The sequence below is a fragment of the Arvicola amphibius genome, chromosome 5, assembly GCF_903992535.2.
Source record: "Arvicola amphibius chromosome 5, mArvAmp1.2, whole genome shotgun sequence".
In the NCBI taxonomy this organism is placed as follows: Eukaryota; Metazoa; Chordata; class Mammalia; order Rodentia; family Cricetidae; genus Arvicola; species Arvicola amphibius.
The window spans coordinates 112,555,585-112,569,206 of record NC_052051.1 but is presented as its reverse complement, the minus strand read 5'-3'; the positions used below and the strand labels follow the sequence as shown (position 1 = coordinate 112,569,206).

General features: G+C 43.7%; 1 protein-coding gene across 2 annotated transcripts in view; it reads left to right on the top strand.

The window, feature by feature from the left end:
* Positions 1–13,622, top strand: part of Sil1 (SIL1 nucleotide exchange factor) — a 255,443-nt gene that overhangs the window by 51,184 nt on the left and 190,637 nt on the right. For both annotated transcript variants that reach the window (XM_038331772.1, XM_038331773.1), the window contains one exon: positions 12,488–12,604. In XM_038331772.1, the coding sequence (XP_038187700.1) occupies positions 12,494–12,604 (111 nt within the window). In that variant the 5' untranslated portion in view covers positions 12,488–12,493. The remainder of the gene's footprint in view (positions 1–12,487; positions 12,605–13,622) is intronic.

The following is a 13,622-nucleotide window of genomic DNA, read 5'->3' as shown; positions in this document are numbered from 1 at the left end:
TCTGCAGGAATGTGGAAACAGAACTAAGTCATTAGGAAGCTGGACTCTGAAGCATCTTTCAGCTTTTGATCAACTGGCTCTAACTCAGAGGCAGCCAGTATCACTTAGGTTTCAGTGTGTGTGCCCATCCATTGTATAGTCCAGGTTTGTGGGTAACTTGTGGCTCAGGATTGGGCTCCAGGCAGGGGCTGGACTGCCAAGCAGAGGCAATCCTGGATGGCGGCGGAGTCCTTACTACTTTGTTCTGTTCAGAATTTTCTCTAATAGTAGATATTTAACTACAAGCTTTTTAATTTTTATTTTGTTAAGAAAAGGTCATACCATGTAGCTCTAGCTGGCCTGGAATTCGTTACATAGACCAGGCTGGCCTCAAGCTTAGAGAGAGCTGCCTGGCTCTGCTCCCTGAATGCTGAGATCAAAGGTTCGCACCACAATGCTCTGCTCAGCTCCAAGATTCTTTAACTTCCACTTTGTGTCGGGCACTGGTCTCTATATTTGTTATCTCATTTAATCTGATAACTATACTACCAAGTAGTTATTATCAGGTCTTTGTGTATAAAGATGACAATGTTGATCATCTATCCTAAAGTTACACGGCTAGTCAGTCAGACCCGAATCAATCCAGAGTCATTATATTGACGTGTCAGCCACCTCAGGAGGTTGTGGAGAGCAAAGAAGCTTAGCACATTTCTTAGAACATTGTACTCGAGTAGAGATGAGACGGAGTAGAGTTTCTTGTAACTTTTATTGTTATTAGCACTAACCAATCGCTCTCAGGACCTCAGGCAGCACCAAGGAACAATTATAAATGAGTGTGTTCTTGCCACTCTATGTTAAAAGCTTGTCTAGTGGAAGACATATTGACCAGGCATATCCTACACCCACCCTTGCCTGTGTGCTGTGTGTGTGTCGCAGTAGCTTGGACATGATAGAAGCAGGTCTAGCCACAAGAGGGCCCCAGTAGGCTCATTAAAAAATTGTCATAACACAAAATATTATTATTTATTTATACTATTTCAGAACAAATAAAATGATGGATCCAGTTTCTGTGGCTGATTTCACAGACCCCTGGAGGTGCAGCATGGCCTATGGCAACAACCCTGGATCTGCAGCCCAACTGGTGTTAAATTTACACTCTATTGCTCTCTGGCTGCATGAACTCTGGCTCGTTACTTAACCTTTGATTTTTTGTCTCCTTGTGGGTAAAATGAGCAGCATGTTAGAAACACCTCGGAGGGTTTTTGTGGAGAGTAAAGGAGCTTAGCACTGTGCTTAGAATGTAGACAGTGCTCCATAAATGTTAAATGTAGTTATTATCTGACAGAATTTATTTTCCTCTGGGATGCTTAGTTATTATGTTGGAAGATGGGGGAAGGAGTCTGACTGATGCGTTCCTTTTCCACACCAATTCTACAGTTGTACTCAGTACAACTCAACCAAGAACAAAGCTGCTGAGCAGACTGGGACGTGGCTGGGGCTCAGAGTGCATGGAATTATGTCTGACATGAGTTTCTCCTTGGAGAATTTGCTCCCGTGCCTCATGTCTCTGAGGGTGTGGCTGCTCCTCACTGTCCTGGGAATGTGTGCTCTGGGACATGGCTGTATGTTACTGTAGGAACCTGTTCCACAGCATTGAATGGTGCGGCTGCTCCTCACCGTCCTGGGAAGAATGTGTGCTCTGGGACATGGCTGTATGTTACTGTAGGAACCTGTTCCACGGCACTGGAGAATTCTTTTGTCATACTATTGAAGTACACCTTTTTAAATTAGGAATCCAGTGGAATATTGAAAATTACTAAACTCCAAAGTGCACTACCTTGGCCTCCATTTGTTTTTAAACTTCATTTTTACATGTGGCTCCTCTTTGAATGACCCTCTTGCTGCCTCATTACCAAATTCAGTGATCAACTCCTTGTTTGGATTGAGTTCTTGACATTGCTATTTACAACTTGGTTTTTCCTGTGATTTGCTCTTCTCTCTTTAAAATATATTTATTTTTATTATTTTTAATTATGTATCTTCATGTGGGTATGTGCATGTAAGTGAAGGTGCCCACAGAGGCCAGAGGCGTCAGAACCCCTGGAGCTGGTTTACAGATGGTTCTGAGCTGTCTGACATGGGTGCTAGCAACTGAACTCCTCCAGAAGAAAGCAACTTCTCCTAATTGCTGAGCCATCTTTCTAACACCTCCTCCTTCTCTCTTCTTGAAAATATTTTAATTTATTCTTTGACAGATTTTCCAAGTACTGGGAAGGCAGAGACAGGTGAAACTCTGTGAGTTTGAGGCTAGCCTGGTCTTCAAAGTGAGTTCCAGGACAGCCAGGGCTACACAGAAAAACCTGTCTTGAAACAAACAAACAGAAAGACATGTGTTTTGATTGTAAACACTCTTCCTTACCCCATTTTTATCCTTTTCTGTTTTCTCTGAGTCCCTTTTTCCCAACAAGTTCCTCTCCCACTTTCATATCTTTTTTTTTTTTAATGATTCAGTTTAATTCTGGTTGCTTGTATGAGTATAGATTTTGGGTTACTTCCTAGAACATGGATAACTTACTGGTGGCTATACCACCAAAGAAAAATAACTCCCCCAGTAGCTATTAACTGCCAATAACTCTTCAGCTAGGGTGGGACCTCATGAGCCCCTCTCCCATCCGTGCTGGAGTTGACTGGCTTGGTCTTAGCTAAGTCTTATGCAGTTAACCACAGCTGCTGGAGTTCATGTCCAGAAGAGGGTGTTTCACAGCACTCTTTGCCATGCTCTGGCTCCCCCACCCCATGTTTGGTGATGTTCCTTGAGCCATAGGGGAGTGTGTGCGTGTATATGTGACAGATGCAGATGTCCCACTTAGGGGTACTCCACAGCACTCAACAGTCAGTTTTCCCTAGAACTTTGACCAGGTTTAAGTCTGCATTAGCTGCTGCCTACTACAAAAGGTTTCTCTGATCAAGGTTGAGACCAGCACTAATTTATGGATATAAACACATATAGACAGTTTGCTAGCAGGTCCACTGCCAAACAACAGCAAATTCCCCACTAGGGCCTGTGACCTCTTTAGTCATGGACTTTTGACCAGATTTACAGTACCAGTTATGAATTCCCTCCTGTGGAGTGGGTCTCAAATCCAGTTAGAAAGCAGTTAATTACCCTCATATAGTCATGCCACTATTGCCCTAGTGGTTACATTTTGCCTGGTAAGCTGGTTTTATAGCACTCCAGTTCAGGCCACTGTTGGATAAGATCATTGATGATGATTTTTTTCCCACAGCACCTTGCAGTAGTACGAAAGCTGGCCAGCATGGAGGAAGTTCTCAGATCAATTCCAGCCTGGTTTTTGTCCTACATCCAGTGTGTGATAGTTTCAGCATGAGAGCTGACCATCTTCTTCGGTGTATAACCAAGACAAATAATGCTAGCCTCTATTATTTTGGGTGCTTCTGGGAACTCCCTGTCACGGGAGGGTATCTCATACTTGGCACTGGGATTTTCACTTAATAACCCAGGTTTCTAGGAGCAGCACTGTTCATCCACGCAGTCTCTGCTCTCATGGACTGTGTGCTCAGCACACTCGTCTCATTGCTGCTCCTCTGGCTTCTCAGTCTGCTGCTTTTCTTTCCCTAACCTGCAGTGGACACTGAACTGTTTTTGGTCTGCTGTCCTTGGCACTCTGAGGTTTCTCCATAGGACAGTGACTTTACTCTTATTTTGGTCCTCACTCATGTTCTGATGGCACCAAAGTCCTTGCCCTACTCACTCCCTTTCTGTTTCCAGCAGAACCTTTATGAGTCTGCTGCTCTGCTCTGTGGCCGATGGAGCGGCTGCCTTGTCATCTGGATTCAGCAATCCAAATGAAGACTGAGCTTTAGCTTCCAACATTCAGATTCTTTGAAGGCTCTGACCAATCTGGAGAGGGACAGGCGAAGCTTTTTTTTTTTTAAATCACTTTACTTGTCTCTTGATTGCTCTTATATATAGCCATTATCTTTTATCTCTAAGATTGCAATTTTCTGGTAATCTATTTAGCTTCTTTCTTGAAAATATGTACTTCATTCTCCTAGAGTGGGCATGAGGTGGGTCATGTCCTCCCACCTCTTTTAGTACAAAGGATTAAAAAGAGCCAAGTATGTGTCTTCATTGCTTTTACTTCTCTTCTTCCAGAGCTTTTGTTCCAGGTGGGCCCGTAGAGCCGTCTTGGCCCCTGTGTCCTCTGGCAGAGCCAGAGTCTGTCCTTGCGCTGCTGTTGGAAAGGCCTCTTGGGCAGTCTCTTCAGCCCTCTTCAGAGAAGAACAGGCTTGTGTGCACTAGAAACTGTGTCTTCCAACAGTCTCTTACTTTTGCTTTTTTGACTGCCTTGGGTTTAAGAGGAGTTGCTATTTGATTCACCCTAGGAATGACCTTTCTACTTGGGGAAATATAGTGCCTGTTGCACAAATGGCCAGTTCTGAGTCCAGTCTGGCCAGCTAATGGGTGGACTATAGTTAGCTGCCATATTTCTTTTGATAGTCAAAGACTCTGTGTCTTTCTTCCTGCTTAGTTTGTATCTTGGGGGAAAAGCCTATTTGTCTGACCACTCCAAACCTAGTTCTTTTGTCTTTCAAGTTATTTTTTAACATTTCTCTTCTTTTCTTAAGCCTTTGTACGTTGTTCCTCCCGTGTCAGGGATGTTCTTTCAATATCCCCTTTGCATTTCCTATTTATCTGCTTAGATTAGATGGTTAGCCTCTGTTTGTGAGGGGGTGAGTGGCGGCGTGTCCGCGTTTGTGCGGCCGGTATGTAGTAATGAGCGCATGTCTGTGGGAGAGCGCATCCTCAGCCGTCAGTCTGAAGCACGGGACTGTTTCACAGCTGGTTCTGCAGCTGGCGGTTCTGTGTGCGTGGGCCTGGCTCTCTGGGTGCTAGTACGCTGAGAAAGCTCTGAGTGGATTGGGTCTGCCTGGGACTTCAGCTCAGAACTGGCTATGCTCAGGTGTGGAGATTTTTTGTTGTTGTTGTTTTTAATATCTGTTTTCTTCACCTCCTGGGAGCAAGTACACAACAAAAGCCTCATGTGTCAGCTGGAAACTGTGGATCTTGGAAGCGCAAGGTGTGGGCTCTGGAATGTGATTCTGGGGTTCCTGGCTTGCCCTCATTGACTGGGCAGTGGAGGGATAGCTTGGTGCCCCTAAACCCTTCCCTTCCATTACCTATTTATTCCCCCTGTCCATTCTTTGAAGTAGAAACTCTTGTTATGATCATTTTATAGGTAAGAAAAGGAAAAAAAGCAAAGTTGTCTTTAATTTTTTATTACACTTGTTTCTTTATTATGTGTGTGGTGCACGTGTGCCACGGTGCCTGCTACATCAGAGGGCAGCTTGTGGGAGTCCTCTCCTGCCGTGGGGGTCTTGGGATTGCTAGCAAGTGCCCTTACCCAGTGAGCCATCCTGCTGGCTTTCTAAAGTTGTGTCCAAGATCAAGTGGCTAGGAATCTGTCAGAATTGATTTTTTTAGATCTGTCTGACTCTAAATCATTGTGCTACGCTTTCTACCCAATCTTCTTATCTTTTCAGTTTCCTTCTTATAAAATAAAATTAAAATTCTTCTCCTTTCCCTTTTTTTTCTAGAAGAGGAGGAAAACAATCTGTATCTGTGTGCTGTAGGTAGGACCGAGCTCCAGAGAGTTCAAGGTGGGCTGCTGGTGACTAGCCCTGTCCTGGACATTTTCACGTGTTCAGCCTCTCTCGTCCCTGTGCCCTGTTCCTGAGGCTTGGAGCAGCCACTGTCTGTGTTAGCCAACCATGTCAGAACGTGCGTGAACCCAACAGTCCCCTCTCCCTCCCTTTACTGGCTGCTTGTCTTCTTTCCTCAGAAAAGGCTAAAGTTACTGGAGGTTGTCTTGTTCACACAGGGCCCAGACCTCTCTAGTCTGTGCAGTGGATTGGAGGACAAAGAAGCACGAGGTACCAAGGTGGAGCTCTGAGGCCTTTCCTCTACGTTGCCCCAGCATCTGCTCTGGGCCACAGTAAACTGACAACACAGATTGCCCCGCCTACAAATGGCCATCTGAGACCTATTGTCTCCCTTGTCCCAGAGCACTTAAGGAAAGAGTTACAGGGAGGCGCTGACATAGTTCCTCTTTCCTGGACTGAGAGGTACTGAAGTTGGATGAAGGCCAAACACATAAAGTTTGCAGATCTGTTTTCTGTGAAGGCCAAGCGTGATGGGAGGCTTTGTTTGGCAGGCCATGCAGGGTAAACTTGGCATTGTGGGCAGCAAGTGCTTTGGAGGGGCACTCTCCTCAGACCTAGTGGGATGCTATGAATTTGGCTTTATGTTCAAGCTCCCTTTGGTGGTCCCAGCTGCCTGGTTCCTTGCTTGCGATTCTCAGTTCATCTTGGCAAAGTGTAGCTATGTGCTTCTTCCACTTGCTCCTTCTCCCTCTGCCTCGACTTCGGCCAAAGCTCAGGGTGAGCTTTTCTGGCATTCTCTCTACCAAAACCAAGGGACTTGGCTGCAAGCCAGGCCTTAAAGGACAGACACTTACCCCTGCTACCTGCTGCAGGGTTTGTGCTTGTTCTCTGGGCGTCGCAGCAAAGCCTGGGGAACTCATTTTTCTACCTAACCTCAGTTTCCCTAGCTCTCTCCTCAGTCTTCCCAATAGCCTACTCCAACTCCACGCCTGCTGTCTTTTGTGGGAAAACGGATGGAAGCAATAAGTAGGTCAGGTGTGTGGTCCTTGTGGAATTATTGAGGGGAGATAAAGGATCCATTTTTCAATTGATCTCTCATCCTTTGTATTGGCAGCAATGTTCCTGCTGGCATGAGAGCCCTGCGGGAGCTGCCATTTCTTTGCCCTCTATTCCCCTTCCTACTCTAGGAGCTGCTGTGTGTGCATCGGCTGTCCCTGACCTACTGTTCCTTAGTCTCTTCTGGGCCTCTTGTTCATTTGTCATCTTGCCCTTGACTTCTCATCTTTCTCATCGCCTTCCCATATTTATCCCTGGCTTCTGGAAGGGAGCACCTGACTGTGTGTGCACATGCATATATGCATGAACACTATCACATGAGGAAGGACATGTGTGGCTTTGGGGTTAATGTGCTTTCTTTTTCTTCCCCTCTTCCTTTCTTTTAAGATAGCTTCTCACTCTGTGGTCTGACAGACTAGCCTTGAGATCTTAGTGATCCTCCTGATTGAGCCTTCCAAGGGCTAGGATTGCAGATGTGAGCTCCCATGGCTGGCTATTTCCTTTTGTTTTATGTTCTAATAGTGCTAGGTCTCTCTCAAGTCATTGTTGCAGTGATAAGAAGGATAAAAGCATTTGGAAGCTCTAGGACTGTGTCCTCTTGGGACCCATCTCCCTGGGCCTCCCTAGCCTCTCCTAATGTGGCAACCCCTTCCCTTATTCATCCTTAGCCAGCTTGGCACCTTTCCATCACCCTGGACATGGGCAGGCACCTGCTCAGAACAGTGCAGTTGCTGTGAACCCATTCTCTGTCTCTCAGTGTGATTGGTGCCCCCAGGAAGCCAGGATGCTGGGAGGAACTTGTGTGGCACTCAGCAGTTCCATTTTGTGATTAAAAAAAAATGGAGAGGGAGACTGGCAGAAAGCAAAAGCTGTTGCTGCTGGGTGAGTGGAGCAGCTATTTTTAGTCCTAAGCCTTTGCTTTTCCGTTTGGCTGTGCTTTTTTAGCACAGTGCTGGTCCAGCAGGCTGTTTTCTTTCAAGGCTGCAGATGTCCTTAGGGAAGGTTTCTGTCTGCCCCTAGGAAGACATGGGCTGGCCAGAGGGGTAATAACTTCCGAGAGTGGGCCCAGGCAGAACTGAGTCCATCTTGGGGCAGTATGTGACGGGAGCAGGGTGGAGTGTGGCAGGGATAGGGGAGAGAAGTGTAAACATTATACTCTTCAGAAATCCTCCTCTGTAATTGATTCTTGATTCAGTTACACCATTACCAAGTAAAATGTTGAGTGAGTCCCATCAGAGCTGAGGGTTGTGCACGAAACCCTTTCCATGAGTCTGGGCTAATACATTCTGAATTCTTCTGTTGTGCTTGCTTAATGTTTGCCTTCCTGCCTCTTGTAGATTATGTGCTACTTTTGGTAAAGTTGCCCTGTTTTCTGTTTTACTGACCAAATTTTGTTATAAATTTTATTACTACTCTACAAATAGAAGCTCTCTTTCTATTAAGCATGAATTCCCTACTCTCCCTTTCTTTAGCCTCCATAAGGTGGATTCTATGTTCTTTCTTTGTGATTTCTAGATAGTTCTTGAAGATGGAATCATATGTGTCCTTTTGTGTCTGGCTCATTTCACTTGATGTAATGTTTTGAGGTTTATTTGTGTTGCCGTATGTATCTGTTCTCACCTTTTTATATGGCTGGGTAATAGTCCATTGTTTATATAGTATATTTTTAAAAATTTGTGTTTATTTTTTAACAGAATCTTATACATATGCAGTCTGGTTTTGAACTCACTATGTAGCTAAGGCTGGCTTTGAAGTCCTGATCTTCTTTTTGTACCTTCCAGCTACTGGGATTACAGTCGTGAACCACTGTGCCCGGCTAAATGGCTATCTGTTGTTGGACACCTGGGTTAGCTCTACTTTTTGAGAACTATGAATAGCATCTCTGAATACAGATGCACAAGTAACTGCTTGAATTCCTACTTCTTAGCTCTTTCAGGTGTACTCCTAGGAGCAAAATTGGTATACAGCATTTTTTTTTTTAACAGGGTATCACTATGCACTCCACACTGGCATTAAATTCTTGATTCTTCTATCTGGCTTAAATGTAGAGGCTTTGTTTGTTTGTTTTTATTTTGTTTTAGATTTATTTTGATTTTAACTAAGTGTACTTGTGAGTCAGTGTGGGTATATGCACACAGGTGTAGGTGCCACAGAGGCCAGAAGATGGTATCAGATTCCCCAGAGCTGGAGTTACAAGGGATTGTTAGCTACCTGAATGGGTGCCGGGAGCTGAAACTGAGTCTTCTGCAAGAGCAGTGCAGACTTTTTGTTCTGAGACAAGGTCTCACCATGTAACTCTCTTGTCCTGGAATTCACTAGGTAGACCAGACTGGCCTTGAACTCACGAGAGATGCTCCTACCTCTGCATTTTGAATACTGGAATTCAAGGCATGGAACCACCATGTCTGGCTAATATATACTCTTAACTTCTAAGTCGTTTCTCTGACTGCACATGCAGCTTAAAATTCTCTCTCTTTAATATATATATATATATTAATATGTTACATACAAACAAAATTTAATATATATAAATTAATATATATTTAATATATAATTAATATTAGTCTATATATTAAATTGGTGTTGGAGATTTGCCTTAGGGGTTAAGAGCATTGACTTTTCTTCCAGATGACCTAGGTTTGATTCTTAACACCCATATTGCAGCTCATAATTGTCTGTAACTCCAGTCCCAGGGATCTGATGCCCTCTTCTTGGTCCTTGAGGGTACTATATGCATATGTAGTACAGACATACACATGGGCAGAATACCCATACACATATACCTAAATAAAATAATTAAAAAGTTATGGTGTATATATTGTATTGGGAGGGCACAAGCATATTATGGTACATGTACAGAAGTCAGAGGACAACTTTGTCGAATCAATTTTCTCGTGCTTTTGTGAGGGTTCTAGGGCTCAAACTCAGGTGATCACATGTGTGGCAAGCATGTTACCTGATGAGCCATCTCACTGGCTCAAATGTCTTTTGGAAAACCGAATTATGTTACAATGTGACCATGGTGCTTTACATTCCCCTCAATAGTTAGGATGACTTCATTTAATCCTTATCAAAATGTTTATTATCCTACTTAAAAAATAATATAACCATCTTTGGGTATGAAGTGATTTTTTTTGTTTTGTTTTGTTTTTTGTTTTTTTGAGACAAGGTTTCTCTGTGTCGCTTTGGTGCTTGTCCTAGAACTAGATCTCTCTCTTTTTTCTTTTAGATCCTTCCTTTTTGCTTTTGTTTTTCGAGACAGGGATTTCTTTGTGTAGTCCTGACTACTGTCCTGGAACTCACTTTGTAGACCAGACTGGCCTTGAACTCACAAAGATCCGCCCATCTCTGCCTCCCAAGTACCTGGATTGGATTAAAGCGTGCTCCACCACCGCCCAGCCGGTATGCAGTGGTTGAGGTGGTTTTGATGTCCACTTCTGTAATGATTAATGATGCTCAGGATCTTTTCATGTCCCTAATGGCTATTTGTGTGTGCATGCTCGCTTGCCCTCCCTCCCTCCCTCCCTCCCTCCCTCCCTTCCTTGAGAAATGCCTATTTTAGTGCTTTGTTGTTTTGACATTTTTAATTATTATTGTTTTAGAGAGTACTGAGTGTAGATCTCAGGGTCTCAGGCATGCTAAGCAAGCCCACTTTGGCTGAGTTGCACTCTCTAGACTCCTTTGCTCTATCTTTTATTGAAACCCAGAATAATTTGATCTTATATTTATAAATTAGATTATTATATTTTGATATTTATATTTACATTTATAAAAACACGTTTATATTATTTGTGTGTGTGGTTGTGACCTGCCATGGTTTATGTGTGGAGGTCAGAGGACAACTTGTGAAAGTGGGTTCTCTTCTACCACTTGGGTCCAAGGGATTGAGTTTAGGTGGTCAGACTTGGTGGCAAGTGCGGCTGACTTTTTTTGTATTCTTTTGATGTACTCAAATTGAACCCAGGGCTTCCTGCATGCTAGGAAAGTGATATTCCTCTAAACTAAATCTCAAGCCTTGTTCTAGATATTAAATTCTTATTATTTAGGTGATTTGAAAATTTTTTCCCTCATAGTGTAGGTTGCCTTTTCATGGTGAGTGGCTTTGTATATGTGTGTAAATTCGTGTATGTTTATGTCCTCTGAGGGTATGCGTGTGGTGGTAGGAATTGAATTCATGACTTCATGCATACTAAGCTAATGCTTTTTACCTGAGCTATATCACCAAGCTTACAATAAAATAGCTTTCTGAGATACAAAGCTTTTTAATTTTGATGAAGTCCAGTTTATATTTTTTGTTGCTTACTCTTTTGGCGTCACCTTTAAGGAGCCATTGGCAGAACCTAATAGCATAAAGATTGCACCTATGTTTCCTTTGCATAGTTTAAGCTTTTTCCCAAGTGTGGAAGTAAGTGCCTGTAATCCCAGCACTTGGAAGGCAGAGGCAGGAGCGATGGGGCACAGTGTCACTTCCGCTGTATGGTGAGTGTGAAGATAGCTGGTTACATAGGACCTTGCTTCAAAGTGGACTCGAGGCCACCAGGTCTACAGAACAGTTCTAGAACAGCCAAGGCTGTTACACAGAGAAACCCTGTTCCAAAAAAGCAAACAAAACTAACAAACAAACAGAACCACCATAAAACACTCCCAAAATATTTTTACTTTTACTTTTAGTTCTGTTCCATTTCGAGTTAGTCTTTGTGTGTATTATAAAGGGAGGGTCTGGCTTTATTCTTTTGCTTACGGATAATGAGTTGTCCCAGCATTGTTTGAAGATAGTTACTCCTGTTCTTCCTAGACGAAGAGTTTTGACGCTTTCGTTGAAAACTGACCGTATGTGAGGTTATGTCTATGCTCTTATTTCTGTTTCACTAGTCTGTATGGCTGTTGTCATGCTCATTCCACACTTGCTTTCTTGTAACTTTGCAGTAGCTTTGCAGATTAAAAAAAGTCTGTCTTTCTTTCTTTCTTTCTTTCTTTCTTTCTTTCTTTCTTTCTTTCTTTCTCTTTCCTTCCTTCCTTCCTTCCTTCCTTCCTTCCTTCCTTCCTTCCTTCCTTCCTTCCTTCCTTCCTTCTTCTTATTTTAATGCTTGTCTTGGTGTTCTGTGCTCATTAACATTCCACATGAATTTGGATAAATTTCTCCATTTCTTCAGGAAGCACCATGGAGTTTGATAGCAATTGCATTGAATTTGTATGCTGTTTTGGTTAGGATTGCCATCTTAACATTACTGTCTCCAATCCATGAATATAGGATGTCTTTCAGTCCTTATATTTTGAAATTGTTAACATCTACTAAGACTTACACTAGGATTTGTTTGGTCTCTTAAAAAGTAGTGCACACAGTTTTGTGACTTAGAAATGTTGAGCTTTGCTAGGTTAGAGGACACTGATGCTGGCGGTCATCAGCTATGACAATGCGTGTGTTTAAAAGGAGATGGTTGCAGATATTTATATGGACTCGGTCCTGTATCTGTTCACATGCAGCATGTGGTGAATTTCCTCCTTTTCCCACTGCAGCCAGTAACACTTTCCACAAGCCCCAGTACTATTAATGAGGAAGGAGGGCCGGGGCTGTTACAGCATATCCACTTCTAGTCAGGGACAATCACTTTCAGTTACAGGAGACTGATTTATCTAGTAGTAGTAGAAGGCCTGTTTCACGTCTGTGCAGGAAATGACTGACATTTGTGGAGTAAGTGCTATTATGGGAGTCATGATGATGGGGAGTCAGGCACTGACCTTCTGTTTTCTGCGCTTGTCCCCTCAGGTCCAGATGATGGCTCCTCAGCACCTGCCTTCAACTAGAATGGCTCCTCTAGGAATGTTGCTTGCACTGCTGCTGGTGACTTCCTGGGTCACTATCTGCCTCAGCTGTAAGAACTCAGTAAGTGTCTTCCTATTGATTGGAGAGGTAGGAGGAGGCCTGGGAGAGCCTTCTTGTCTCCAAGAGCACTATGGGGGGCTGGAGAGATGGCTCAGTGGTTAAGAGCACTATAGGACAGGCTAGACTTGGAGTTTTTTTGGTATGGAAATGTGGTCTCCTTTTTCTTATTTCTGGTTCCTTTAGTCTCTGTTTAAAGGTCATGGCCGTTTCCCCTTGGGGGGAAATGGTGATAGCAATGATGATAATAAAATAATACTCAGCTTCCAGGCACCAAGTATTGCATTAATGTTTTCTATGTATTCTTACATAATCATCCCAGAAACTCTAAGAAGTAGGCAACTTTAATTATCCTCATTCCAAAAAGGAAGAGACTAAGGGTCAGAATCACAAAGCCACTTGAGAAAGAGCTGGAGGGCGGGACAGGGATGAGGATGTCCAGGTGTAAGAGAACTCTAGCCCCAGACAGACTGCTTCTTCCTCCACCTTCTCTTGCCTTGTGCTGTCTCTTCCACCCAGATCTCCGTCTCCTTTCCTGGTCTTTGGGGCCTCCCTTGGTTCGCCTGGACCTCGTTGTTTTTGAGCGGCTGTGCTGTCACTGATAGACTGGGAATGCCCACAGAAGCCTGGCCTGACTGCAGCACATTAAAGCTCCTGCAGGGCCTTTTTCTTTTTTCCTGGGTTGTCCTAGCAATAGATTGCCCTTGTCCAGCTCCAAGTATCTCCCTTCCCTACAGTTTTGCCCTCCATGGCCACCTTTTCTGACCCCCAGGGCTCTCAGTGAATGTTGGGTAAAGCTTTGGAACTAGAGGCCCTTGAAGTGCAAATGACAATTGTGATGAACTTAATGACAGTCCTCTCAGCTGAGGCTCACCTCTGGCTCAGGGCAAGCTTCCACCTTCTCTCTGAAGTCATCTGTGTTCTTTCCTCCTCCGCCCCCATTGTGGAGTGGAGAATGTGGTTTGGAGTCACGAATCCTTTCGAGCTTTTAATGTTCCCTGACTAAGATCCTGTTGGTGCT